Below are 25,657 nucleotides of genomic sequence, written 5' to 3' on the forward strand. Positions count from 1 at the left end.
ACATAAGGATATTGCTAACACAACTCCCCCATGTCACACCCGCATTGACTTCTCGTAAAGTCCAATTTTCTCAACCGAAAGTGAGGAAAGCGGACGTCCGAATTGAAATCCGACTCACAGCCAAAGACGGGAAAAAGGAACTTATTTCGGCACGTTCACCCACAAGACGGCGAGGACCTCATTCGACAGGCATTCGACTCGCTGTTTCGGGATTCCCGCTCGAAATAGTTGATACCGCAGGCTTAAGGCTTCTATGACAAGGAACAGTTGAACTAATCGTGTGTCTCGCATGCACGTGCATAATCTCGCGCGCACATCTTAGCTGGGGAGTTCAAGAGCGTGTTATGGATGAAGGCCTCCTTGCTTGTGCCATGCAGGTTGGCTAACTTCTCCTCACTATGGACGAGGGGTCCAAGCTCCAGACTTTCGTGGTTCGGGCATTTAGAGCTAGAAGATGAAACCAACGCCTGAAAGACGGGCGAAGTCTTGCCAAGTGAACTCTCAACCAACCCCTTGAGCAGTTTCCCGTTTTGAATTCGAATGCTGCAGATCATAATATCTGCCGGGGCAACGACGATGCAGAGCCTCGATGAGCTCACCTCGATATTGCATACAGAAAGCTCACTTGCATCCTTGTCCGCTGCCGAACCTACTTGTACTAATCTACGCTTAATCTAGATACATATCCACAGAGTGCGGAGCGCTCCCAAAAATGGTATGATATCATCTATAGTTTTGCCCTTGACTGGATTTCCAACTTTGAAAACTGCTCAAAAAATTCCAACGACATTGGATTTGCAACTGTTGAACTTACCTGCACCTGGTCCCCACTTATTATCCTCTTCACAGGTGTCTCAACTTTCTTCCCATTAATCGTCACGGGAATCTCAGGCACTTCAAGGATGAATTTCGGCACATGTCTCGGTGATAACCCCGTTCGTATCGCGGAACGAAGGCGCTGCTCCAAGCCAGTGGTGAAAGGCTGATTGGAGCGCATTTTGACGAAAAGGAAGACAATTTCGTCTTTGTCTTGTTTTCGGCGCCGACCAACACAAAGGGTGTCTTGAATCTCGGAGTTGAATGCAGGCCCTTCAGAGATGTTGTAGATTTCGGAGCTGCCAAAACGGATCCCCGAGGGATTCAGGACGCCGTCACTGGTTGGAAAGAAGAATGAGTGTGAGTGCGTTTCAAGGCATTCAGCTGACATGCATACCTTCTGCCGTGCATTGTTATACCCTGGGTGGCTGGGTTCACGCTGATCCAGTCATGCTGGGCCCAGACGCAAATATTATCAAATCTTTCAAAGTATGAAGATTTGTATTTCTTATTATTCTTATCTCCCCAGAGGAAGACGGGCATTGATGGGAAAGGAGTCGGGCAGACCAATTCTCCTGATTTCCCAGTCTATAGAGAGGTTAGCCAAGCTGAGACAGACTCGCGAGCGGTCACCTCACTCTTGTAATATCCTCTCCGCTATTGGCATCCGCAACATATACGTTCATGCCAAGGGCGATCATCTGCATCTCTCCCGCGTATACTGGACTTGAAGGGTCACACGATATCCCTATATCAAAGACAGTTAGCACTCGACCGTCCGCTTTTTTTTTTTTTTTTTTTTTTTTTTTTTTTTGGGTGCAGGTTGACCAACATGAGGTGACAATATCTGTTCCCCCAGCGACACTGCTTAGGTGGATCTGGGGGAATGCTTGATAAAACCATCTGAACTGATCCGCAGTCAGCGTCGCTCCGGTAGTCGTTACTAATCGCAGAGAACTGAGGTCATATTCATCGCGTGGAACGATCTTTGAGGCCTCCAGCTCCAAAAGGTAGCGTGGAGACGTGCCAAAATACGTTACCCTGGATAAATTCAGCGATGAGCCACATTTCGGGGTTTCGATGGTCACACTGACCTGAATTTCTCAATAATCTTGAGCATAGTTGTTGCATCAGGCCATAATGGGGAGCCATCATAAGCGATTACTGTTGCGCCAACCGAGAGATGGCCATTCATGATGTTAAAAAGTACCCATGAGGTGCTCGAATACTGAAATACAACTTCTTTTGGTCCGAGGGAATAGTGCAGCAACCCAACCTTCTTAAGTTGGATAACGACACCATGCTGATGCACCAAACATTTCGGCTGGCCTGTTGTTCCACTTGAATAAAGGATGTATACAGGGTATGAGAACGGAACACGCTTGTATTCTAGGTGGTCCGAGCTTCGAGCTTTCGCAAGGAATTCATTCACCAGCGGGAAGGAAGTGGTGCTCTGACTAGTGATCGGAATGACGAAGACCTTCATGGTCTGGGGCAGCTTTTTCACAACAGACGTGATCTTTTTGTCAAGAGATGTGGTCTTACCCTTGTAAGACATGTCACTGTCCGCGAACAATATAGCAGGCTCAATCTGTTGGAGTCTTGTTACGCAACCCTGGTGAATCATTTCTTAGCAACTTTTTCCAATTATCCAAATCTTGCATCATGGGGTATACATACCGCCTCACCCATATCAGGCGATATCGACGAGAATATCGCCCCCATGGACGCGGACGCGAGCAAAATCACAATCGCCCAAACCGATGTAGACATAATGGCAGCCACCCGATCGCCCTGCTTCAACCCGTTTCGAATCAACGCACTCCTGACCCGTCTAACTCTTTCTCTCAGCTCTCTCCAGGTCACATTTTCGCCGTGCAAGAAGTCGAACTCTCTCAGTCCAATAAGCGCAATGGCATCGGGGTCTTTGCCTTCCAGCACATTTTCCGTGTAGTTAAGCTCCACGCCTTCAAAGAATCGGGGAACATCACTGAGTTTCACGGAATCATTGTATGCGCGGGTGATATGCGGTGGAAGCGGCGGCACTATCCCGACGTACTTGTATAAATCAATCCAGAAATCATGGGGCTTCGTGACGCTCCACTGGTGGAGATGGTGAGAATTTTCAAGGCTGAGCCCGAATTTCTTATTTACATGTCGGCGGTAATCGTCGATGGGATGTTTACCCACGTCGGGAGAAACCCAGAGAGGAGGTTGTTGGTTGTCTCCTGACATTGTTGTCGACGGCTTTGGCCTCGGTCTGCTGGCCTTGATCTGGGGGGGTAGCTAGCGGCGGACCACGGCGTTATCCGATATATGGTCATTTTATTTTGAAGTCGAATCCGAGATTCATTGCGTATTTTAACTGAACGTCTGCACTGGTCATGCTGCCGGCCGATGGCCGTGGGACAGGTACACGGCCCGGCGGTAAATACCTCGGGCAATCTTGCATGGTTGCGGATTTCATCGTCACTGAGCGTAATTCGCGGGCGGCGCCTATTATTTAACTACAACCAAGACCGAAGTCAGTTCTCCACACCGCCAGTCAAGCAGGTGTCAGTTTGCCCTCAAAAAGTCACGAGCGTGCCAGAGTCATCATGCGAAGCTTGAGAATATCAATGCAGTGAAATAGATACGCACAGCCAAAGATAGTGGCAGATTTCTCTCTTTGAACCTGAGATGCGCTACTTCTCTTAAGCCGAGGAACCATTAACTACAAAATAACCCATAGTTATTTACGGAGTACAGTGCCTTGCAACAAGTCTACGTAAATTGGAAATTCAATGTGTCTCCAGCAACACATTCCAAATTCACCCCTAGAGTCATGGAATGACGAGCTTTGACTTCTATAAGCTCAAATCTTCAATATAAAAAGGAATTGACTCCAGCTACAATAGCTTACATTCTAGGAAAAACTTATCATAAAGAAAATGACGGGGATCTTCGGTCTTACTGAGGAGGGCAGTTACATTACCAGGAATGAGCAAGGAGACGGATAAGCTTTTTTACCGTTGATCGTGATTCATCCCGCGATGTACAAGTGAGGGTGGAAGTTGTTAATGTGCGGTCTTGAGAAATGTGTTCATGATCTCACTATCGTCCATTCAGGTAGTCGATAATTCTCGCAAGACTTTGGATATCTCCTTGAACTGTTTCCACCAGTTCTTCATCCACCCAGCCAGGTGTATAAGAACCCCCCAAAGTCAATAATCCACGAATCGTTTTCCGTATCCAAAAGGAAGTTGTCCGGTTTTATGTCCCCCCCAGACAACGCCAGCTTGATGGAGTGCGTTGACCATCAGTTTCAGTTGGCTGGCCCACCGTTCCCGAAGGGAACGACTTGCAAATAAAACTTTAGGATTGGCCAGCGTATGGTGAAATTTGACGTAGGAGAGCAGAATACCAGAGATTTCGGAGTTGTCTTTACCTAAGGAAACGAAATCGTGGAGACTGGGTGCTCGGATGCGGTGACCAAGTCCAGATTTCTGCAGGCGGAGGAAGATGTTGATTTCACATTCAAAATGCTTTGAACTCCCACGGTAAGATGGCTTGAAGAAGAGTTCCCTGTCTCAGTCATCGAGAAATACTCTCGACGGTAGCGCGGGTCGTTTATTCTCTGTATCCCAGGGCAATCTCACTCTGGAAGGATGGTAAACAGCGGACCTCGACACTCATAATAGCGTCCGCAAGCTGGATGTGCGGCTTGAGGTCTTGTGGCTCGTGCGGTGACTGTGTTCCAGTCAACTTCCCATCAATCACCTGAATGGTCAAGTGAATTGTCTGAGCGTTGTAATATTCCTCCAGTGTTATCACTCGTAGGCCCGTTAGACAGGGCGCCAAAGATCGGAGCATCGAAAAGCATGCCTCTGCCATCTAGTAGCACATCTCCTCCATCGTATCCGTGTTGTCGAGGTTGAATTCGAAGTTGTCAGCATCCATGGATAAAAGATCGTCCAATAGGCGCAAGAAATCAGCTTTGATACACGGACAGCTGTCAAGAATTTTTGCTAATGCTAGTATCTCGAACCGTTTGTCGTAGCACATCACGGACAACTCTGGTTTATCCTTATCGCCGCAAAGGAAATGGACAATATCGTAAGGCGAATCGGCCTCCGGAGGCGGGCATCGAATATGTTCGGTGGCCATTTTAGTGAGATTGGTGACCCTGGAGGTCGCACTATCGCTTGGAGGGGATGGAGTCTTTAATATTTGTTGTCGGAATCCTCACAACATGCTGCGCTCAACTTCCTGGAAAGCAATATCTAACTATCTGTTTCTCCGTCATTTTGGCAGGCCTGGTGAACCGGGCATGGAAATCACTCTCAGTTGAAGGAGATTGATAAGACTTCAGGGGTATATTTCAAATACATTGACAATATCTGGCTATGAACGTTCTGTTTCCTTTGTGTTCAAATTTCTGTATATCCGCCTTAACACCGGTGTTATCTGGTTGACAGTAACCGCTAAGACGTTGTGAGTTTATTAAATGGAGCAGAACCCTCATCATAACCCCACTGAAACTAGTATCTTTGGTTCATCACTGACCTCACACGGCGGCTCTTCATCAGAATTTCCCCAATTTGCGAAGTCGTTCAAATTTGCTGTTGAGATTCAGGTCTATACACTTTTTCATACTCTGAGAGACCGTCGTGAGCACAGATAGTTGGGAGAACCAGAGTCATTGTTAGGACACTAACAACATAGTTGTCAGATTCAGTTTGGGGGTGTATATTTAGAGTGCCTAAAATAGAATCTGCCAGAGGACAGCAATAATGCAAAGCAATAAGCCAATGGCCAGCACTATTCACAACATTAGCAGTGAGGCTCTAAGGCATGTTTTAGTAGGCAAAGGACAACGCACTCTGATGCTCCAACGCAATTTTTGTCGCTCTTCTCATCAGCACTTTACACCTCCTGAATTGCCAATATAGTTCCGAAGAACCACCACCACAGTTTGAACCCGCGACGACAGCACATCCGCCATCACCAGGTTTGCACTCCTTGTGCCGCCTTCTCCTCTCCATGGTGCGCTTAACATCGCCCTTACAAAAAGATTCGTCGGTGCGTAATTCACACTTCCTCCATAGGATGGGTAAACCGGAAGAAACACGTTCGATGATCCAATTCACTCTGAATTGGACATTGGTTGTGACGAGGGAGTAAAAGTAGCTGTTTGTGTGTTTGAGAGCCAACGCATCTGGATAGGAGAGGTGTGAAATGATGTGAAGATGCATTTCTGGGGGTAAATCCATGAAATTGTTGCCCTTTTGTGCCGGCTTTGAAGCTAGCGGAAGAGCTGAGGGTTTGTCCTGAAGCATTGTAAGGAGCCGGGCTCGTGGTGACGAAGATGGTTGAAGGACAGGGAACAAATGAGAAAATCAAGGTGATCCTACAGCTTGTTATATATTCCTGTGTTTTAGTAAGTATAGAGGCAGAGGACAGTTCTTCGCTCTTTATTATGCTGCCTGCGGCGCAGCCACTTGATTTTCACGAGCTAACAAGTCAAGGCCCTAAGACTCTGTCTGTCTCCACCAAGCAACGCTTGCACAAGGCTGGCGAATTCTTATGGACCAGGAAACCCTTTGCGAGAATTCCTGAAAATGGGGCTTTGAAACATCAAGCGGTTAAAACTGTTGTTGCTGGAATTGCCTTCCCCCATCGCAAGGCTCACTTGGCGCCCGTGCTTGTGGATCGACACCAGAACAAACACAACAAACACAACAAACACCCCCCTTGCAGCTTTGGCTCGCCGATCCCCTGAATTTCTCAACTTGGAGTACGAAGAGAAAGCAATTGGATTCAGATTTCTTGTCTTTCTCTACGGAGTAATCTGGAACGATATCGCCCGGTCTGCAAGGTTCTATCTAACCATGTTCCACTGCACCAATTGTGCAAGGGAATCCGTAAGGTCTTTGAAAAGCGTATGTTAAATTCGAAAGTCGTTTACCTCGTGCTTCATCGCTGTAAGGGATGCTAGGTCCACCATGTCGCTATTCGAACATACATAGGTGTTCTTGTGACCTTGGCCACCAACTTGGTAAAGATCCTGGCTTGAGCTCTTATTTTCCTCGACCAAGCCCATTTGTGCCTGTCTTTCTCTCTTTGACCACTTAAATCTACCAGAGCTAAATAGTGACCCCAACTATGCATGTATAAATGTGAGATGATCTCTATGACTCTCTTGGATCAAATCCAGCTTGTCCATTCGGTTTATCATTTCTCCAGTTTAATATCACGTGACCGATCTGTTATCTTATCGAACGCCACAAGCGCGGAAGAACTTCAGCTCCAGCAGCTCACCAGACTCGACGGAGAGTGCACAGGGCGATCCCACTTTTTTCGCTTGATCTACCCTTATCAGTTTCATTGATCCAGTGATAGTTTTGCAGCTCGCGCTTTCCCCTCAAATACTCTCACACGCCTCGCAAAAATGAGCGACTCCAAGGCTCAAAAGTCCGCCTACGGCACTCCATCTTCCGACACTGCTTTTCGCAAGACCTGGGATCGTGAAGCGTATAACGAAAAAGCCGCTGTTGACGCAGCCAAAGCGAAAGCCGAATCCAAAGCTCGTTATGAGGCCAAACTTCTGGGCAAGAAATACCACGCGCCAGTTGACTACAGCACCCTCGAGGCTACAACGTCGCGTACCCAGAGACTCGATGTCGCGTCGCTGGTAGGGAAGACAACCATTGTACCAGCGGGCGCAGCCGTTGGCAAACGTGGCCGTGGAGCTGGATTCTACTGTTCTGACTGCGACCTTACGTTCAAAGACAATATACAACTGGTGGAGCATTTGAATAGCAAGCAACACTTGATCGCGACTGGTCAAAGTGGAGAGGTTGTAAGAGCCGGCGTTGAAGATGTTCGACTGAGACTGAGAATGCTGTCACACAAACGGAGAATGGAGGCTGAAGAGGAAAGAAAAGCAGGAGAGCTTGACCTCAACCAAAGACTTAAGATCAGAGAGGAAGAAGAAGAAAGGGAGAGAGAGGAGAGGAGAAGGAAGCGGAATGAAAAGAGGCGTAAAACTGGAAAAAATGGAGAGAATGGGATTAAACAAGAGGATTCTTGGGAGGGCCGGCTTGGAATTATATCTTGAACGTTGGAATCGAGAAGCAGCCGAAGGCATGATATTCGAACTAATTACTCTACGACGATTAAGGTCATATGCCTATGAATTCCCACGCTAACTTTAAATATCGACACCGGGGTATGATCCAAGAACGCCAAAACCATAACTTTCAATCGATGCATTCGATCTCCTCGAGTACGGACATTGCTCGTCCGCCTTCTCTCTCGAAAAGGCTGACCATCCTCTCGCACTCGTTCCGGAGCTTCGATTCTCCTTTCTTAGCATTCCATGCTATCCACTCTGCAACACTCATACGCTTCTCAGGGCTCGTTAAGTCGCCCTTAGCTGCACACAGCATTTCACTCAGATTAACGTTCTCTTTATTAGCCGAATCAGGTTGCAATAAATCATCCAGGTCGACCGGATCCCAAGGATCAGGAGTTGATAAGCATATTGACTGGTCAAATATTTTTTGTGCCGATGTAGCAGGCGTGCTCGGTTCTAACGGTATAGAAAAGGCCTCGGGCCTCGATGAGGGAGGACGATTTTCAGCATCTGAGGATTGCGGAGATGGGGAGGGCGTACGCTCCTGGGCTTGAAAAGGCGTCGAATCGACTGGACTAGGTGCAGTTCTTTCCGAGGGAATATGGTCTTCAGATACGCTTTGCGTTCCTAATCTCCTCAGATTGGCAGAATCTCGAGCCAGACCATCAGAAGCCTCTTCTTCCCTGGCATCCTCTTCCTTGCTTCGCGATCTTTTCTGCTTCCGGCTTGGTTTTGCCTTCTTCAAGGATTGTGCATCGTTACAGACTTCGTCCACCGCTTCGTCCACTGGAAGACTGTGAGGTGAAATTTGATCATCGTCCAAATCCATGCAAGCATCGGTTGTGATTCTAGGATGTTGGACTTCGTCGCGCATTTCGGTATCGTCTTGAGGTTGGCTTTCATTTATCTTTGCCGTTTTCTTTTTCCCTTGGGCTTTTTTACGGCCTGGTTTTTGAATTGGTTCAGTAGCATAGCCTTCAATCTCCTCTGTATCACTCGCTCTCTTTGACACTCTGCAGATGGGCGCTACAGGGGCATCATGTTCATATCCTGTCCCTGATTTTATTTCGACCCCATCGATACCATCTCTCTCCAAGTCAGCTTCTAGTTCCGCATCAATTTCCGCATCATTTGGAATCCGGGAAATTAATGGGTCTTTAGAGGCACCAGGTTGAGCACGATTTTTGGATGTACTCCTCTTTTTCGTCAACTTTTTGTTTGATCGCTTTTCGCTTTTAACTGGCTCAATGGGCCCGTTCAATTCATCATCTGTTAGATCAGAAATGGCTCGAGTTTTGGCGGTACTGGTCTTTCGGGTTCCTGTCGCGCGTTTTTTAGTTGCTGGTTCTGGACGAACGTCTGAATTTGAGGTCTCTTGGAATCCCTCATTGTCAATCATTTCACTACTTTTCCGCTTTCTTCCTCTAGGTTTTTTTGGTTGTTGGCTTTCGACCATTGTTGCATCGTCTTCTACTCGGCTGCCAGCCACAACCGCTTCATTTACCTTTGCTTTTATCTTCTTTCCTTTCGCTCCAGCCCTTGAAGTCCTCTTTGATGTCTCTTTTGCCGATTGAGAGAGCAAACTTTGCTCCACCTCGCTGTCAAGATCTGCTGTTTCGGCCTCTGAGAATGTACTTAGAGTCGATTGCGTGGAGCTCCTTGAAGCTTTCGATGAACGAGTGTTCTTCCCACGACCGGTTCTTCCTTTCTTCCCCGGTATAGGCGCAAAATGGAAGAAGGAACACTCAGAAGACCGACGATAGTGCTCGTCACTAAATCGCAAGTTAGCAAACCATCCAGAAAAGAGCAAGTCAGCGATAGTAGTACAATGGATCGTCCTTAGGCTCCCAGCCATCCAATGATAGATTACAATATGCACAGCTAACAAAATCATCGCTCTCTTCGGTTGCACATAAATACCACCCGGCCTCAACCATCTGGTAAAGCATCCACGTTAGACCAGTCCAATTGACAAAGAAGAATAAGGGGTCGCTTTTAAAACCAACCTTTTCAGTCTTGCATTTCCATCCCTTTTTGCCATCGTGAGGCCACCATGTGCCGAACGTGGCCCTCCGTGCTTCGGCTATCTCGGGACTTGTTGGGTCCACGATCTCCGCTGGATTGGAAGAGCGTCGAGTTATATCCATAATAATCGCCCATCCGCATTCTCTAGAATGCCTTAAATGCTCTGTAATTGGATCGTCATCCTCCTCCCAACCATCCAGCGCGTATCGGCATAGGAAACAAGCTGTGTTATCTGGGCTGATCTCCGTTGGCTGGTAGTAGAACCCTGCGTCCGCTAACTGAAAGCGTGTTAATGGTAAGAATAGAAACCTTCGGCACAGTGATGAATACCTCTTCGGGAGATGGTTTGACATGAGGCCAGGTAATGGGCTTTGTCTTTGCGCCGGAGGTCCTCCCCTTCGATATTGGTCGATGCGCAGTTTTGAAGCTTGCGAGTCGTGCCGAAACCGTCTCCATTCCAGTTTGTGCCATGGCGTAAAAAGGGGCTTTATCTTATCAAAATCATTTGTAGAATCCAAAACACCTATTCAAGAAACCCCGAATGCACCCGAGATCCGCCGTTATGTGGATGAATCGCTGAGTGTGCTGTGTTTACACCCCAGCCGTTTGTTTGGATTTCCACACGCGCGCCGCTGACTAATGTACCGCGACCAGAATGAATGTCATGTGATAATTTGTACTTTGATTATATAAGCCTTCCGGCGATCGGGCTGTCCTGAGAAATCCGGGTTCATCGCCTTCCTGTCGCTTGGATTGATCATCCTGTTCAGTATGGCGGGTGCGAATACAAGGCTTTGAGTGCGAATGCCCATGTTCGCCATATCACAATATATTTGCAGCTCTCGCTGTACCCTCCGTCTCTTCCGATCGCTATGCGGCAGCTCTATGTAAGCGAGCCCCAAGGAACCCAAGCTACTCCAAGATGCTAATACAGGGGATTCACAAAGACCATAGGTCCCAGGCTGGGCGCATCTGCATACACCGTCCTTTCCTGTTCACGGTCTTCTTCTTATTTCACCTTATTTCCAAAATTTTCTCGGCCACTTTCAACAGAGCCAACCCCCAATCCACCGCGCCAAGATGGCGGGCTTCCCCCAGGATACAACAGTGCAAAGCACCATAACGTCCCGCATACTTCTACACAGACAAGCAACTCTTCCAATTCGTCGATTGTCGGTTCGTGGAAGGATTCCGATTGGGAGGAAAACCCGGACTTTTCCATCTCTTCGTTTGCTGAACTGCCAACAAGAGACTTCGGGTCCAATCAGCACATGATCATCAACCAGGAATTCAAAGAAGCATTGCGTCAGATACTATGGCAGTTTCGGGCTCCGATTAGATATGCTTTTGCATACGGTTCTGGGGTTTTCCCGCAGTCGGGGACAGCAACGGGTGAAAGCTGCCACCCCGCTGCTCCACCCACCATTCAGAGGATGCAACAAGGCGGAGGGAAGATGATTGATTTTATATTTGGAGTCTCCTACAGCCAGCATTGGCACTCCCTTAATCTGAACCAGCATCGCGATCATTATTCTGCTATCGGGTCACTAGGATCATACGTGGTCTCTCAGGTGCAGGACAAATGGGGTGCCGGCGTCTATTTCAACCCTTACGTGACCGTGAATGGGACTCTGATAAAGTACGGAGTTGTCAACATTGATACCATGTGCAAGGACCTTAGCGAATGGGATACCCTTTACATAGCTGGACGCCTACACAAACCAGTTAAAATTTTGCGTGATCATCCCAGGGTCCGGCTCGCAAACCAAATGAATCTTCTCTCCGCCGTCCGTGTTGCGCTATTGCTTCTTCCACCCGATTTTACTGAATCCCAACTGTATACCACTATTGCGGGTATCAGCTATATGGGAGATCCGCGAATGTCGTTTGGCTCAGAAGATCCTAAAAAAATCACGAATATTGTGTCTGCACAAATGGCCAACTTTCGCCGATTATATGCTCCGTTAATTGATACTCTGCCTAACGTTGCTTTCAACGATCCAAGCTGCAGTGATCCCGATTGGATAGATAACCCGGAAGCCAATGTTAAGTTAGCACAAGACATGGACCCGGTCAAGCGAGGAAATATGGTCCGCCGATTGCCGCAGTCATTCCGGGAGAAGCTTTATTTCCAGTACCAGTCCCGGTTTCAAATACCTCGAGCAGAGTTCAACAAGATGATGGAACAAGCCACGGATGAAGACCCAGAACGCATACATCGCCGTCAAGGAACAGCTTTTGACCGAAGGATTGCCGCCGAGGATCATTTGAAGGAGGAAGTCGCTAAATCCATCAAAAAGACCATCTCTTGGCCAAGTACAAGTCAGAGCATCAAAGGAATCGTGACCGCCGGCTTTCGAAGGATGTTCCGATACCTGAAAGAGAAAAGAGACAAATACTCCAAGTCCAAGGCGTCGTCTAGCACCGATCATGACGACTCGACGAACAAATCCAAGCCAGATTAAAAAATTAATTCATTTCTTACGTATTCTTATATAACACCAATTGAGGGTTGAGAAATCCTCAAATTATGTTGATATCGCGTTCAAGCAAGAGAAAAGTCCAGCTTGGGGGCAAGCATATTCTGGCGTTTGGGCATCAACATAGAACGGGCAAGCTAGAGGGTAATGCCAGTGGATTTTGTATATATATATCACAGCAACAGTAATTGAGATTCAGTCTTGATTGCCTTTTACTCTTCCAATGACTCATCGTTTGTAGGGTCAAAACCACATAACCATCCCAATCTTTATAAAGTTGAGCACTCCGTAGTTACTCCGTACCATACTCCGCCACCAGCACACAGAATCAGTCTCTGACCAAATCCAGCGAACCTTGTTCACCTTTTTGCAACTGGCCCTGATTGCATTGTTAACATGCCTAAACAAAGCCCATTTGATTTAACAAAATGTGCAAGGCACAACATTCTTCAGCTAGAGCCATATAGATGTGCAAGAGAGTAAGCTTGACCCCGCAGTGTAAGATAACAAGTCTCAGCTCACATGAGTCAGTGACTATAAGGATGACGGAACAAATGTCCTTCTCGACGCAAACGAGAATGCATACGGTCCCAGTTTGGTCCTAACAGACGACGGAAAGCTGGAAAATGTGACTGCAACCGAAAATGCCCCGGATCTCGACTTTTTAGGTCTCAATCGCTACCCTGATCCGTGAGAGCATGCCACACCTACCCTACTTAGTAATTGAGAGCAACTTTGTGAGCTGACTTGAATGAAATTAATATCAAAGACACCAGGTCGAGCTTAAGAAACTCCTTTGCGATCTCCGAAACACGCATACTCACACCCAAAAGAACCTCGACCCGTCTAATCTCTTCGTTGGCGTGGGCTCCGACGAAGCGATTGACGCCCTGCTGCGATGCTTCTGCACACCGGGGAGGGACAAGATCCTAACATGCCCACCTACATATGGCATGTACTCTGTCAGCGCACAGGTCAACGATGTTGGTATTATCAAAGTACCTCTGGACGTGGAGAACGGATTTCAATTGCGCCCAGACGCCATCAATACGACACTCTCAGAGCAAGCAGATATCAAACTGGTGTATATCTGCTCTCCGGGAAATCCTACAGCGAATTTAATTCGGAAGGCGGATATCCAGAAAGTTCTAGAGCATCCTACCTGGAATGGTGTCGTCGTGGTTGACGAGGCGTATATAGACTTTGCTCCTGAAGGGTCGAGTTTGGCAGAATGGGTCACTGAATGGCCGAACCTGGTTGTCATGCAGACTTTGAGCAAGGCTTTCGGCCTGGCTGGGATTAGGTTGGGAGCTGCATTTACGAGCCCGGAGATTGCGAGGCTGTTGAACAGCCTCAAGGCTCCCTATAACATCTCAAGCCCTACCAGCGCGTTGGCAACAGCTGCTCTCTCGCTGGCGAACCTCAAGGTTATGCGAAGTAACAGGGAGAAAATATTTATCCAACGCGATAGATTGTTGAAAGAGCTGCCTGCAGTTCGTGGCGTGGGTAGGTTCCTTGGTGGAACTGATTCCAACTTTTTACTTGTGGAAATTCTCGACAAACCTGCACAAGAAGGCGGTAGGCCTTGTAACAAGACTGCTCTAGCTGTATACGAATCCCTTGCAGAGAGCAAAGGAGTTGTGGTCCGATTCAGGGGCAGGGAATATGGATGCGAAGGGTGTTTGAGGATCACAGTCGGCACAGAGTCAGAAGTGTCGAGATTTCTGAGTGAACTAGCTGTTGTGCTTGGGAATATTTATGCCGGAAGGTCATAGCATTGAAGGCGAAAAGAACGATCACAGCTCTATATTTGGATACCTAGCGTTCTTCTTTTCCTTTAACCTTGGGAATACATGATTCTCTCAACATACCATGGTTGATAGATTAATAGAATGAAGAAGAATGGTAATAAATTATTAGCTTCTGGCATCGAGGCTGCTAGTGAGGTTAAACTGATAAACTGTTGATTCAAATCACATAGTCAACCGATCCGGTTTACAGTAGGACTAACCGATCCGCGAACTCCGAGGGTATCTCCCATTCCCAATTCTAGTAGACCACCTGTCAAAAGTAATCCTCGCCCATTGAACTCCGGCTCCAGAACCTAAACCTTTCCGCATGTAGCATCAAATCTATTTTTTTTAAAAAAAATGGATTCAGTTTCATATTCATGTTAGGAAAGCGATCAGTTGATAAAGTAACATACCAATCTCAATGGTGTGCGAACGGGGGCGCGGCCTCCATGCAATAACATAGCGACAGCCTTATTCGAGGTGGCCTGAAGCTTGCGGAACGCTTCGTGGACGTGTCTAGGCTCAATGGGGGTTCTTCCCTCTTCAGGGGGATCAAACAGCCCTGTCTCTCGCTTGCGCTTCTTGCTTTTCTCTCCTCCATCTTCAGAACCTCCACGTCCCTTCTTGCCACGATCTTCCTGTTCCTTGACTTTTAAAGCCTCTTCTGTCAATGTCTGAACAATTTCAAAGGTGAGAAAGCCCAAAATATCAACAATGTCATCGTTCGGTTTAAAGTCTGTCACGATACCAAACCCGGCCCATTCGCGAAAACGCTTGGCTTTGCGGAAAGTGAAAGATGCTTGTCGGCAGTCGGACCAAAAAACGTATTCTTCGCGGGTCATGTTCTTAGTCCGTTCATCTGCATTCGCAAGACGCTGAAGAGTGGCATAATTCTGTTCTTCTTCCTCCTCATCTTCTTCGTCCTCACGTTCAGGAACCTGTACAGAGTAAAGGTTATTAAGGTCCCATGGAAGGCCGATTTTTGCGCGTTTTGTTTTCGGTTTGGCAGCAACGTCTTGAGCAGCTCCCGCAAGCGGGTCGTCTCCGGCACCAAAATCCGCTGCGTCAGCTCCGCCTTTGTCATCAGAATCTTTCACATTCTTGCGAACATCCTTCCACGACAGGAAAGTCTTCAATCGCGAGACCTTGGCTTTATCATGGCGTATAAGAAAAAAAAGGTCATCAGTTGAAATAGATCTCACGCCGCGACGGGCCGCTAGAGCAGTGCTTCGAATGAGCTGTATGAGGTTAGCTTATAAACAGACATAGACCGGGAGATGTTCTCTGACCATTTCAATGACTTGCTGGCGAACGATTTCTTCAATCAAACTCGTGGTCTCCACAGATGGTTCTGCAGTCTCCCCAGAGACAAACATCATCTTTCCTAAAACGTCAGTCATGAACTCCTTATGCGAGCTAAAGCCGTCTGCCTCATAGTCCTGATTCGGTTCTGCTGAAGGTTTGCCATTACGTGCCAGTAATCGCTGACGAGCTCTCAAAGAATGTGCTGCAAAGCTGTAGTCTTGCCTCATATACTTGATGTTCAATAACTTATCGACACGCTCGCGCTTTGAATCCATTTTGCAGAAAGCACAATGGCCGCGGAGAAGACTTCAAGTGTTTGCTGATTAGCAGAGGCTTAAAGAGAGCATCCAATGTATCGTTGATAGCTAAGATATCTCAAAGGGAAATATCACGTGCTTTGTTTTTATAGCATGGTGCACAGTGCACGAGACACCTTGCATCTAAAGTGCTGGGCTATCTGTCATTTGGTAACTATTCGAAGAGCTTTCGAGCAGATTTGCTATAGGCGCAAGCCTAAATGATGCAACACTGGACTTCCAGGTCTGTAAATGAAGAACTCAGCCTTTCAGCTTGTCACTTCATAGCCCTGGTTATCAGACTCTGGATGGGTATGCTTCGGATAAGATCCTTTTGACAAGACAGAGCATATAGCAAGGGTAGTGTGAAACCAAAAGCACATAAAGGGTATATATTTGGGAATAACAAGCTTTTCATCATGGATTATTCCGTCAGAAAAGGCATCTGCCGGAAGTCACCAGGGCTAGAATGGCCGACTTGCTCCTACGACTTTGCTAGACACATTCTTTGAGCTCACCAGCAGGCGGAGTGGAAGGCTCCAACAGGACATACCAGGGCATGCTGAACTATGCCATGCCATGAGACAGATAGCAGATGGAAGAGGAACAGCAGGGTGACGTATGGGCAAACACACCTGTTGAATCTCCTGGCGGTATTTCGGAGTTCTTTCCGCCATGGTTCCGGTTATGCTGCCGCAGAATGGGGATACAGACCGGTATTCACTTGGAATTTAATGAAAAATGGCTAGTATAAGTATAAATGGGCCAACAAGGAACCTGTAACAGCGAGAGAGGCACAGGGGTTACGGAGAACGTGGATTATTCCCAGATGCGGTAATGTCTCGTGGAAGTTGACCGACGGGAACCATCTTATCTCGGATCATTGATTTTCCGCAATCTTATCAGCAAGCGGGACAATTTGCTGGGTACGAAAACACCCCGCTGTATCCCATCTTTTCCCGCGTAGTGCTAGACACCAGATTTTGTTTCTCAACCTTTTTATGCCTCTTAAAATCTGCCTTAAAATTATTATCACGTTTAACTCCCATAATGCTCTACCTGGTGGGACTGGGTCTCGCTGATGAGACGGATATTACGGTGAAAGGACTAGAGGTCGTCAAGAAGGCGGAACGAGTATATCTAGAAGCATATACCAGTATACTCCTCGTTGACAAGGAGAAATTGGTGAGCCTCCATGACTGAGCATTGTCGATTGCACGCTAATACCCGGTCTTTGGTCTTCAAGGAAGCTTTCTACGGCAGGCCAGTGATAATAGCAGATCGCGAAGCTGTTGAATCTGGTAGTGATGATATACTAGCCGAAGCAGACAAAGTAGATATTGCTTTCTTAGTCGTCGGTGATCCGTTCGGGTGAGTCGATCCCGCCCGGGATTCGGAGAACCCGAATGCTCAAATTCCCAGTGCTACAACACACACCGACCTCGTCCTTCGCGCTCGGGAGCTCGGCATTCAGACGAAATCGATACCGAACGCGTCAATCATGTCGGCAATTGGCTGTACTGGGTTACAATTATACAATTTTGGCCAAACAGTCAGTATGGTATTTTTCACCGAAACTTGGAAACCATCGTCTTTCTATGACAGAATCAAGGAAAACATCCAGATTGGCCTTCATACGCTTGTGCTACTTGATATCAAAGTGAAAGAGCAGTCCTTGGAAAATATGGCTAGGGGCAGAAAGGTTTATGAGCCTCCTCGGTATATGACTGTCGCACAGTGCGCTGGCCAAATGCTTGAGATAGAAGAGGAACGAAAGGAGGGGGTTTATGGGCCTGATAGCCTTGCGATAGGCGCTGCGCGGGTTGGCGCCGAAGATCAAAAATTGGCTGTTGGTACCCTGAAAGAATTAACTGAGACAGATATGGGCGAGCCTTTGCATTGTTTGATCCTCTTGGGCAAGAGAACGCATGACCTGGAGAGGGATTTCATTCGGGAATACGCAATTTGCGCAGAAACATTTGATAGAGTCTGGAAGAGACACCAAGAATCAACTATATAGGACGTTTGACGCCTCATGACAATATGGTAGAATGTCATTTCTCTATGAACGGCATCGGATGTGAAGCGGCTGTAATGGCAGCAGTTTGTCAACAAGCAGGGGAGGTTAGCAAGAAAGAAAGCTTCAAGATCGTCTTGCAAGCTAACTTAGAAGATGCGGAGTCACACACCTAGAGTGCTTCTTGCTATTTATCGATTCACACGTAGACGAGCGAGCAAGATTTGATATTTATCCCCGCCTGGAAGGATATCTGGCCCTGTTGAACAGAAGACCACCAGGAAATCAAACAGGGCCATATCTATAAGACAGCGCTATTATCCCAATATTATTCGGAAACAACTTTTTCGATGAGGGCTCTCTTTGCGATGTGGCAAGTGGATGTACTTTATCTCTGTGCGAAGCGGATAGACTTTGCAAGGGTGCCGTTGGTGAACCACAGGCTGGAGCTCCTCCACAGCTCTTTTAAATAGCTCCGAGTCTACTCCGTACTCCGTACATAGCGTAAATAAGCCTTCACCTGTCCCCGTAATTGAGTTATGGCATCAAGAATATTCCTATATGTTTACGCTATTCAATGAAACAATCCCTTCATTATTATCTGAAATTTTGATGAGACCTAAAATTGATTCGGAACAGACTGTCAAATCCGTCAATCCTTGCCATTGAACCTTGCTTGCCATGGTCGTCTACGTCGTCCACGGATTTCGCTGGCCCCGAGTGGGCACATTGAATGCACCGGGAATCTGTGCGCACATCGTTTCTTACAACCTCCTCGACGCAGCGGCCGAATATCTCCAAGAGCCAGCGACATGTCGTGCCATTCTCCAATCTTTCAGGCGCATCGATCCCAACATTCCGTATCACCTGCCGGACTTGCGTATCATAGAGCAATACGATCCCGACGACATTGGTGATACTGCGTTGAGACAACCATACGCATTTGTTGCTGCTAAGGTGATTACTATGCCGGACGAAGGACGACCCGGCCAAATGCTGAGTTTGAATATCGGCGAGATTATCGAGAAGGGACCCGAGCTTTCTCCTGGGGGCCCGGAGGCATTGAGGAGGTTAAGGGACTTTTTGGCGCCGGAAGAGAATATCGGGTGGTGGGTAGTATATAATGGGGATCCGGAGAGAGCGTTCCCGAAGTCTGATGAAGGCGATAGTGCAACCGAGGATGATAGTGTAGAGCAAGAAGATAGCGAAAGGGATGATGAATCTAAAGAAGAAACTGGATCATGAAATAGTATCATCCTGCGAAAGAGAAATGTGCACGGAGTAGAACACTATGATTAAATCTTCGGCATTCCATTTGGTCTATTGACGTTTGATACAATTTCAATTTCCATTCGCGGCGCAATTATATTTGCACCTGCGTCATGCCCGTAGCACCGGTGGAGACGAATCGGCGGAGGTATTTCCATGGGTTGTGGGGGAACGAAAATGTAATTTCACCAATTTCATGGACGAAAGGACATATAGAGCGAAGATTCCTGTCTACTCCGTACATCAGCCCCGAACATTGTTGTCGAGAATCATTGGATGGAAAGCTCAGGAACAAAGCGGCGACAAAAGGCAGAATAGGTGAGTTATCCCCGAGACGACATGCTCATCAGGGGGATCTGGCTCAACTCATCGTATTTCACTCATCTTTTTGAGCTGAGCCCAGTCCCAATGTTGACAGTATAAGGTGTACCCAGGAAGTTTATAGAGACATGGTTCTCTCCTTTATCCTTGTTCAGAACCGACAGTAAGTTCGCCTTCCCATCGTGTGGCAGCGGAGGTTAACTCGCACCAAGAGGGAAGACCCGGTTGGCCAAGTGGTACGCGCCGTATACAGTACGCTTTTTGACATCCGTATCTAACGTTTCGGAGTAACCTGAACTGATTTTCTCTCAGGATGATGAGAAAGTGAGACTCAAGGGCGAGGTATGAGACAATTGATCAGCTCGCATTCCACGGTCCTCTCCATTGAACCCTCCGCATGGTCCTCTCGTTATGCTTCATAATTTGTCCATTAAAACTAACGGTCCTTGAGCACAGGTTCACCGCCTCATCGCACCCCGCGACCAAAAGTACCAATCTAATTTCGTCGAATTCCGACGAAGCACAAAAATCGTCTACCGCCGTTACGCAGGCCTCTTTTTCTGCGCATGTGTTGACGCAAATGACAATGAGTTAGCGTATTTAGAGGCTATTCACTTCTTCGTTGAGGTCCTAGATCAATTCTTTGGGAATGTGTGTGAGTTGGATTTGGTGTTCAATTTCTACAAGGTGAGCTAATACGGTATATTATTATTCGATTCTCAGAGGCTAAGGCGGTTCGGAATTTAGGTCTATGCAATTCTTGATGAGGTCTTTCTTGCGGGCGAGATCGAAGAGACAAGTAAACAAGTTGTTCTGACGAGATTGGAGCATTTGGACAAACTCGAGTGATATATAATATCCAACGAACGCCATATACATCCACGGAACTTGTAATGGGCTTCAATTGATGCACTGAATTCCCGCGAGACATGATGATGGGCTTATAACCACTGTTTGACACAATGAGTGGCTTTACAATGCGCCAGTGACATAGCAGATTTCTAGGAATGAGTGGCCTCACGCCAATATCACCTGACGCAATCTGAAATTTTGCTTTCGAGCTTCATCTTGGCCGTTTGCAGTTTTGGCTATGGGCTATGGTGTGGTGGCTTCCCTGCATGAATGTATCAGATGCACGACTGCGACAATCATACAGGATCCACCCTGGCAATGGTTATTTCGTCTCGAAGGGCGGATGGGATGTTATGTGCGCATGGCTTTGACTCTCGCTTAGGCCTGTGCAACTGCGATTTCAGCAAACACGTAAAATTCTGATCTCAGCTTATTAAATATGAAAATCTTGCGACGTAGGATGATAGTCCAATGAGAAACTAGTAAATAGTAGCCGATTTGTTGCCTGAGGTGACAGTACACCATATGCAGAAACCCGTGTCGTCGCAATGATTGAATGTTGAATCCTAAAATTTTGCCGGCTCCGCTCAATTTTTGGTGGCTGGAAGCAAAGATGCTGGCTGTTGCAATGCTTTATCTTATCCAGAGTGCATACATCGTACCCAGAGATAGCCGGGCAGCAATCCCGACCTGGAAGTTATCTGCCTTTTACGCAAAGAATGGTTAGACAAAGAGTTAAAAGAATTGAAACTCCCCAAGTCCTTTGATTCCAGCGGTCAAAAGATCCATATCCAACGCTCTGGTCCTTGCGAATGCATCTTTCTTTTGCTAGAGTGGTTTTGCAAACAAAGAATTCAATAATGTTCCCTTTCCTCTACCGTCCATGGCCATTGCGAAGGCGTCGTCTCAGTAGAGAGATGGAAAGTTGGGAGCGGCATAGACTGATAAATGCTCAACGAAAACGTTTCTCTTTTTGCTGCATGCTCTAGGCTAGCTATCCTCATCATGGCATCCGGACGGAAGGAGATTAACTGGTTATCCCTGCACCTTCATCCATGATGGTCCGTGGGTGCTGCAGGATTGGATTGCCGGGACGTCTGAGCAAGCTTAAAATAAAAATATCCGCAGGACAGGACACCTCTGCGCCGCCCAACAGCCCGTCAGTGCGCTTGCGAGTCTATTTCGTTGTGTATTGAGCTTCAGGGTTGAGAACTTGCCCCTGGCTTCGAGGAGACGGGGCTTCGGCTGGTCGGCCCGGACCCTGGTGGATACGAATCTGGGCCTGAAGCGATGGAGTACGGGGTCCTTCACACGAACTGCTTTGAATGGCCAGCAACATCCGAAATGGTGGGGATTAGTTGACCCTCTGGGGGGGAGGAGCAAGAGCAGGATGATGCTGGGATGCTGCAGCCAGCCAGCTGTATGCAAACAACGTACGACAGCCTTTCTAGGGTTGGACAACGTTTCTGTCGCAGCAGCGTTCTGCCTTCAGCTACCCTGTCATGGCCACCACCGAGCAACTGATTCGCTCGTTAAATCCAGTTCGCCAACCAGAGAATAACCCGACGGGGCATCGTCAGTTCGTATGATCGCTGCGCCCGGATCCCTTCACGTTAAGTTGAGCATAAAGTTTCCCTTGTCCCCGCCAGCATACTTGGGTTCCATCCGACCTGGTTTATGGAGAAGCTACCGCCAGTTTGACTTCGCTCTTCTCTTTTCACATTTATTATGGTTGATTGTATTCATCAATGTTGTACTTCTTCTCCGTCTCTCATGACAGCGCTCTTGATGACTTGCCTGTTATTCAATGAAATGGACGACAGAAACTTCTTTGATTGTGGCCGCTGCCACGATTGTTGCCATACAGATCATTTTTCGCTGTACCTACAGGCTCCTCGGCACTTTCAAATTGCTTCCTGCTATCCACCAGAGATGGCACTCAGATGACAGCTGGATGGCCTTTTCACTTGTACCCCTAGTCTCCCGAACAGCCTGCATAGCGTGGTACTTCGATCTCCGCGCAGCGAAGACCCATCACCATGACGTTGTGGCGAAGAAACTAGTTATACCTTCTCGGCTGGCTTATGCTCTGTTGTACGTTCTGTGTTATGAACACCCCGTTGACAGACGGTCCCTTGAAAAATAACATATTCGCTGATGCCGGACGCATTTTCTCCCCGATCCAGCCTCTGGTGCATGAAACTATGCCTCCTCCAGTTTTATTCGCGACTCGAGAATGGTTCAAACAGGGTCCATCGAGCCAGGCGTGCGCTCTGGTACTTTATCGTGGTATCTTTTTTGGTCATAGTGCTGGCCACTTTGCTTGAATGCAGGCCATTGTCACTGTAAGAATCCTACGGCCTTTGATTTACTGGAAATAGCATCCAATGACTCATTCCTCACAGATATTGGGCACCGACGAAGCGTAAGTCCCTATATCTCCGCAAAAGGGAGCTTGAAGCCAACTATCTAACACAGCTCTTCGTGTTTAGATGCATGCCAGAAGGGGACAAAGAATCTTCTGACGATGGCAATCCTCAACATTGCCACAGACCTTGCCTTGATTCTCTTTCCGATTCCGATGCTCTGGAAGATGTCCACCCTCAGCTTCCAAACGTATGCCACGGCCTCACTCTTCTTTGACCGCTCATAGGCTTTGACTAAATCCTTCACTAGAAAGGTCCAGTTGACATTGCTCTTCCTTGTGGGAACTATTGTGGTTGTAGTAACCATCATCCGTTTACCGCTCATCTTCTTGCATTCCAACTCGCAGACGACTCGCACCATGGTACGTCATGCTTTCACACACCGCTTCGTTTAAGCCTCCATTTTAGCCTACAACAATGCTGACCTTCTCGTTCTCCCCTGACAGTGGGCGTCGATAGAACTCGTTTGTGCATCTATTGTCGGTAATGCTGCATTTTACTACGCGTTATGGAAAGAAATTCCCAGGTGGCGTGGCCAACGGCCATCCTCCGTACCTCTCGTCCCGTATATACTTTCCTTGGAGCACAATGGATCTGAAAATCAAAGAGCTTGGACCTGTCCAGAACAACGATTAATTCAAGCAAGCACTTCCGATAAAACTGATGATACATCTGCTGGAACGCCGAAAGACACCCTCAGCCTCGTTGAGACGGGACTTAAGGGATTGCATGGATCGACGTAGTGGTGCTTTTCTGGTATATATATATATATATATTTTCAGCACAGCTTAATGTACATACATACATACGTAGACTAGACTTAGATACCCAATGTTTCGATAAGAAACAATTGTTAATCCGAGAAGAGGAGGCTTCGAGCTCCGTTGCATCTTAACTATCCCCTGGGTCGAAATACAGATTGGAAACACATCAAAGTAAAACGTATCAGTGGATTTATAGAACAGTACCTCAAGAGAGTCAAACTTGATGAGGAAGATCGCTTACAAAAATAGAATTTAAAAATACCATGCTCATGACAATATTACCTTGTCGTAATATTTACGTGTCTCTGTCTCGCATTCAGACAATGATTTCGCCCAGAGCTCAGATTAATCGCGGATATAGACGCTGTTGAGAAAGCATATTGCTAGTGCCAACTCCCTGCCCAGGAGCCTGTGATATATCATTCGTCAAGCTGAAGAAATTTCCCCTGGTCATTTCTTCAGAGCCGCAAATCTTTTTGCCAACTCATCCACTTCAGGTATGCCACCACCAATCTTGGTGCTCTCGGCCTCTGCTACTTGTGCTGGCGATGGCTTAATGTCAGCTAACGTGCCAGGCGAGTGGGCATCGACTCCTTTCATATTTCCCTTTGGACCTTCTATCCCGCGTTTCTCAGGTGCTTGTGTGTCTGTTTCTTGGACGAATTCCGGGAGCTGATTGTCTTCTTCAACGGTCTGACCCCCTTCCCCGTCCCCATCTTCATCTTCATCCTGGTGCCACCGGAGCCCATGACTCCTTGCAATTTCCTTTAGATACTTCTCAACCAAAACTGGTGATGCCTTCTGGACTCGTAACCGCTCTACCAGTTCTTCCGGCAAATCGACAGGCAAATCATCGTCATCCTGTGCTCTGCTTGCAAATTCATTTCCCCATCTTTGTATTAGCTTTACACGGAGTTCCGGTAGCCCTGTAATGTCCCGAGGAAGGCGTGGATAGGAGTAGAATATCACAGCAGCGGCACGATCTAGTTCCGGGTCGATGTAGACTTCAGGTTCCCTGTCTTCAGCGGTTTCAGCACCGTCTTTAACCTCTACATCTTCAGCAACGCCATCATCGACGGTTGCTTCATGCGTCGGGGGACGCGCAACACTCTGAGCATCTCGGGTATTTGACCGCTGTCGTTGGGTCTGCGAGCCATCACCAAGGCCAAAAATACTCCAAAATCCCCATCCGCCGCCTCCACTGCTCCCTTCTATCGTCGAGGGCGCCACCCTCCCGCTCCTAGCGTGGTTCCCAGCGTGGTTCCCTCTCCTCCTTACAGCCAACGTTTTCCCCTTCTTCTTCTGCCCAAACGCAAGATGATCCAATATATTTGCCCGCACATGCAACTGCTCACAATGTAACTCGATAATCTCCAACGCAGAGATCAGGTTGTCGTTCGCGATCACATCTTCCGTCTTGATGCGGGCAAAATCATCGCGGCCTTCCTTGAGAAGCTTGGCGAGTTCGCGCGCCTTGGTCTTGGAGTAGCCACGTCGTTCTTTGATGAGTTGGCGGATGCGGTAAATCAGGGCCTGCAGGGAGAAGATTAAATCTGTCTGTTGAATATGAGAAGTATGTTAGCGGAAGAGGCATAGATAAGTCCTGAATGGATGAGGCACAGGCAGTTGAAGTCTTGTAGACTAACGTACTGTTTGCTTTGGTAGTGGCATTGCTACTCCAGAGCACCCATATTAAAGCATGTAGGAATCATAGAATGATATGTTTTCTACTCCGTATTTCCTGGGGCGACGATTTATCCCAGAGATTGGTTAGGAGTTTGGTCGGCGATGGTGGTGACTGGCCTGGTGCCCTCAACTCCGCACCTTGTTCCACACCCCGACATTGCAACTCTAACTGCTACCTTGCGGAGCATTTTTCAACCCAAGTCGCCCGAACAACTCTCTGCGGACTCCATTACCTTTTGATTATTCGCAAGTCAAAAAAGAGCTTATTAGGAGTTAGTTCCTATCCCATATAGTTATGTTGCTAATGACGCCCTTGTAAGATATGATTCAATTGCATACATACTAGTTACCCCGTACGAAGTGCCTATCCCAAATAACACCCTGCTTATATGGTTTCTCCATACTTTCCAGCAATAGCAACTGCTTCTGCGCGATTTCAACGAGCTACCAAGTTGGAGTACCAATGTCATTTGAAATTCTCAAGAGTGAA

The 25,657-nt window shown here is 47.4% G+C and overlaps 13 protein-coding genes across 13 annotated transcripts; 7 read left to right on the plus strand and 6 right to left on the minus strand.

Annotated features, from left to right (window-relative positions):
• Positions 1–727: 727 nt before the first annotated feature.
• On the minus strand, positions 728–3,051 carry CIMG_11106 (acetoacetate-CoA ligase; the record flags this gene model as incomplete). The annotated part of the gene is made up of 6 exons (XM_012358238.1): positions 728–1,154; positions 1,214–1,404; positions 1,455–1,564; positions 1,649–1,857; positions 1,911–2,431; positions 2,497–3,051. 6 exons carry the CDS (start codon positions 3,049–3,051, stop codon positions 728–730), a joined length of 2,013 nt encoding a protein of 670 aa, XP_012213661.1.
• Positions 3,052–3,879: 828 nt separating this feature from the next.
• On the minus strand, positions 3,880–5,101 carry CIMG_11107 (uncharacterized protein; the record flags this gene model as incomplete). The annotated part of the gene is made up of 2 exons (XM_012358239.1): positions 3,880–5,016; positions 5,084–5,101. The coding sequence occupies 2 exons, from the start codon at positions 5,099–5,101 to the stop codon at positions 4,690–4,692; spliced, it is 345 nt and encodes a 114-aa protein (XP_012213662.1). The 3' UTR covers positions 3,880–4,689.
• Positions 5,102–5,502: 401 nt separating this feature from the next.
• On the minus strand, positions 5,503–6,438 carry CIMG_03358 (F-box domain-containing protein). Its single transcript, XM_001243916.2, has 3 exons — positions 6,210–6,438; positions 5,678–6,125; positions 5,503–5,616 (listed from the first exon to the last, which is right to left on the minus strand). The coding sequence occupies exons 2-3, from the start codon at positions 6,066–6,068 to the stop codon at positions 5,558–5,560; spliced, it is 450 nt and encodes a 149-aa protein (XP_001243917.1). The 5' UTR covers positions 6,069–6,125; positions 6,210–6,438; the 3' UTR covers positions 5,503–5,557.
• A 693-nt stretch (positions 6,439–7,131) lies between these two features.
• On the plus strand, positions 7,132–8,172 carry CIMG_03359 (C2H2 finger domain-containing protein). The gene has a single exon (XM_001243917.2). The coding sequence runs from the start codon at positions 7,247–7,249 to the stop codon at positions 7,913–7,915; it is 669 nt and encodes a 222-aa protein (XP_001243918.1). The 5' UTR covers positions 7,132–7,246; the 3' UTR covers positions 7,916–8,172.
• CIMG_03360 (uncharacterized protein) lies at positions 8,058–10,525 on the minus strand (the record flags this gene model as incomplete). The annotated part of the gene is made up of 4 exons (XM_001243918.2): positions 10,289–10,525; positions 9,940–10,236; positions 9,761–9,870; positions 8,058–9,705 (listed from the first exon to the last, which is right to left on the minus strand). The coding sequence occupies exons 1-4, from the start codon at positions 10,427–10,429 to the stop codon at positions 8,058–8,060; spliced, it is 2,196 nt and encodes a 731-aa protein (XP_001243919.2). The 5' UTR covers positions 10,430–10,525.
• A 188-nt stretch (positions 10,526–10,713) lies between these two features.
• Positions 10,714–12,646, plus strand: CIMG_03361 (uncharacterized protein). The gene is made up of 2 exons (XM_001243919.2): positions 10,714–10,845; positions 10,906–12,646. Exons 1-2 carry the CDS (start codon positions 10,831–10,833, stop codon positions 12,421–12,423), a joined length of 1,533 nt encoding a protein of 510 aa, XP_001243920.2. The 5' UTR covers positions 10,714–10,830; the 3' UTR covers positions 12,424–12,646.
• Positions 12,647–12,753: 107 nt separating this feature from the next.
• On the plus strand, positions 12,754–14,411 carry CIMG_03362 (histidinol-phosphate aminotransferase). Its single transcript, XM_001243920.2, has 3 exons — positions 12,754–12,917; positions 12,970–13,128; positions 13,208–14,411. The coding sequence occupies exons 1-3, from the start codon at positions 12,835–12,837 to the stop codon at positions 14,211–14,213; spliced, it is 1,248 nt and encodes a 415-aa protein (XP_001243921.1). The 5' UTR covers positions 12,754–12,834; the 3' UTR covers positions 14,214–14,411.
• Positions 14,388–16,623, minus strand: CIMG_03363 (transcription initiation protein SPT3). The gene is made up of 4 exons (XM_001243921.2): positions 16,468–16,623; positions 15,521–15,610; positions 14,645–15,469; positions 14,388–14,570 (listed from the first exon to the last, which is right to left on the minus strand). The coding sequence occupies exons 1-4, from the start codon at positions 16,507–16,509 to the stop codon at positions 14,565–14,567; spliced, it is 963 nt and encodes a 320-aa protein (XP_001243922.2). The 5' UTR covers positions 16,510–16,623; the 3' UTR covers positions 14,388–14,564.
• A 210-nt stretch (positions 16,624–16,833) lies between these two features.
• On the plus strand, positions 16,834–18,028 carry CIMG_03364 (diphthine synthase). Its single transcript, XM_001243922.2, has 3 exons — positions 16,834–17,017; positions 17,079–17,203; positions 17,255–18,028. Exons 1-3 carry the CDS (start codon positions 16,883–16,885, stop codon positions 17,850–17,852), a joined length of 858 nt encoding a protein of 285 aa, XP_001243923.1. The 5' UTR covers positions 16,834–16,882; the 3' UTR covers positions 17,853–18,028.
• Positions 18,029–18,530: 502 nt separating this feature from the next.
• Positions 18,531–19,094, plus strand: CIMG_03365 (uncharacterized protein; the record flags this gene model as incomplete). Its single annotated transcript, XM_001243923.1, has 1 exon — positions 18,531–19,094. One exon carries the CDS (start codon positions 18,531–18,533, stop codon positions 19,092–19,094), a length of 564 nt encoding a protein of 187 aa, XP_001243924.1.
• Positions 19,095–19,314: 220 nt separating this feature from the next.
• On the plus strand, positions 19,315–20,288 carry CIMG_03366 (AP-2 complex subunit sigma; the record flags this gene model as incomplete). The annotated part of the gene is made up of 6 exons (XM_001243924.2): positions 19,315–19,436; positions 19,543–19,602; positions 19,652–19,691; positions 19,752–19,781; positions 19,896–20,126; positions 20,187–20,288. The coding sequence occupies 6 exons, from the start codon at positions 19,315–19,317 to the stop codon at positions 20,286–20,288; spliced, it is 585 nt and encodes a 194-aa protein (XP_001243925.2).
• A 1,810-nt stretch (positions 20,289–22,098) lies between these two features.
• CIMG_03367 (uncharacterized protein) lies at positions 22,099–23,460 on the plus strand (the record flags this gene model as incomplete). The annotated part of the gene is made up of 6 exons (XM_001243925.1): positions 22,099–22,385; positions 22,478–22,636; positions 22,697–22,716; positions 22,784–22,907; positions 22,968–23,079; positions 23,164–23,460. 6 exons carry the CDS (start codon positions 22,099–22,101, stop codon positions 23,458–23,460), a joined length of 999 nt encoding a protein of 332 aa, XP_001243926.1.
• On the minus strand, positions 22,979–25,258 carry CIMG_03368 (uncharacterized protein). Its single transcript, XM_001243926.2, has 2 exons — positions 25,132–25,258; positions 22,979–25,038 (listed from the first exon to the last, which is right to left on the minus strand). The coding sequence occupies exons 1-2, from the start codon at positions 25,150–25,152 to the stop codon at positions 23,932–23,934; spliced, it is 1,128 nt and encodes a 375-aa protein (XP_001243927.1). The 5' UTR covers positions 25,153–25,258; the 3' UTR covers positions 22,979–23,931.
• Positions 25,259–25,657: the final 399 nt, after the last annotated feature.

The sequence above is a fragment of the Coccidioides immitis genome (assembly GCF_000149335.2).
Source record: "Coccidioides immitis RS genomic scaffold supercont3.6, whole genome shotgun sequence".
In the NCBI taxonomy this organism is placed as follows: Eukaryota; Fungi; Ascomycota; class Eurotiomycetes; order Onygenales; family Onygenaceae; genus Coccidioides; species Coccidioides immitis.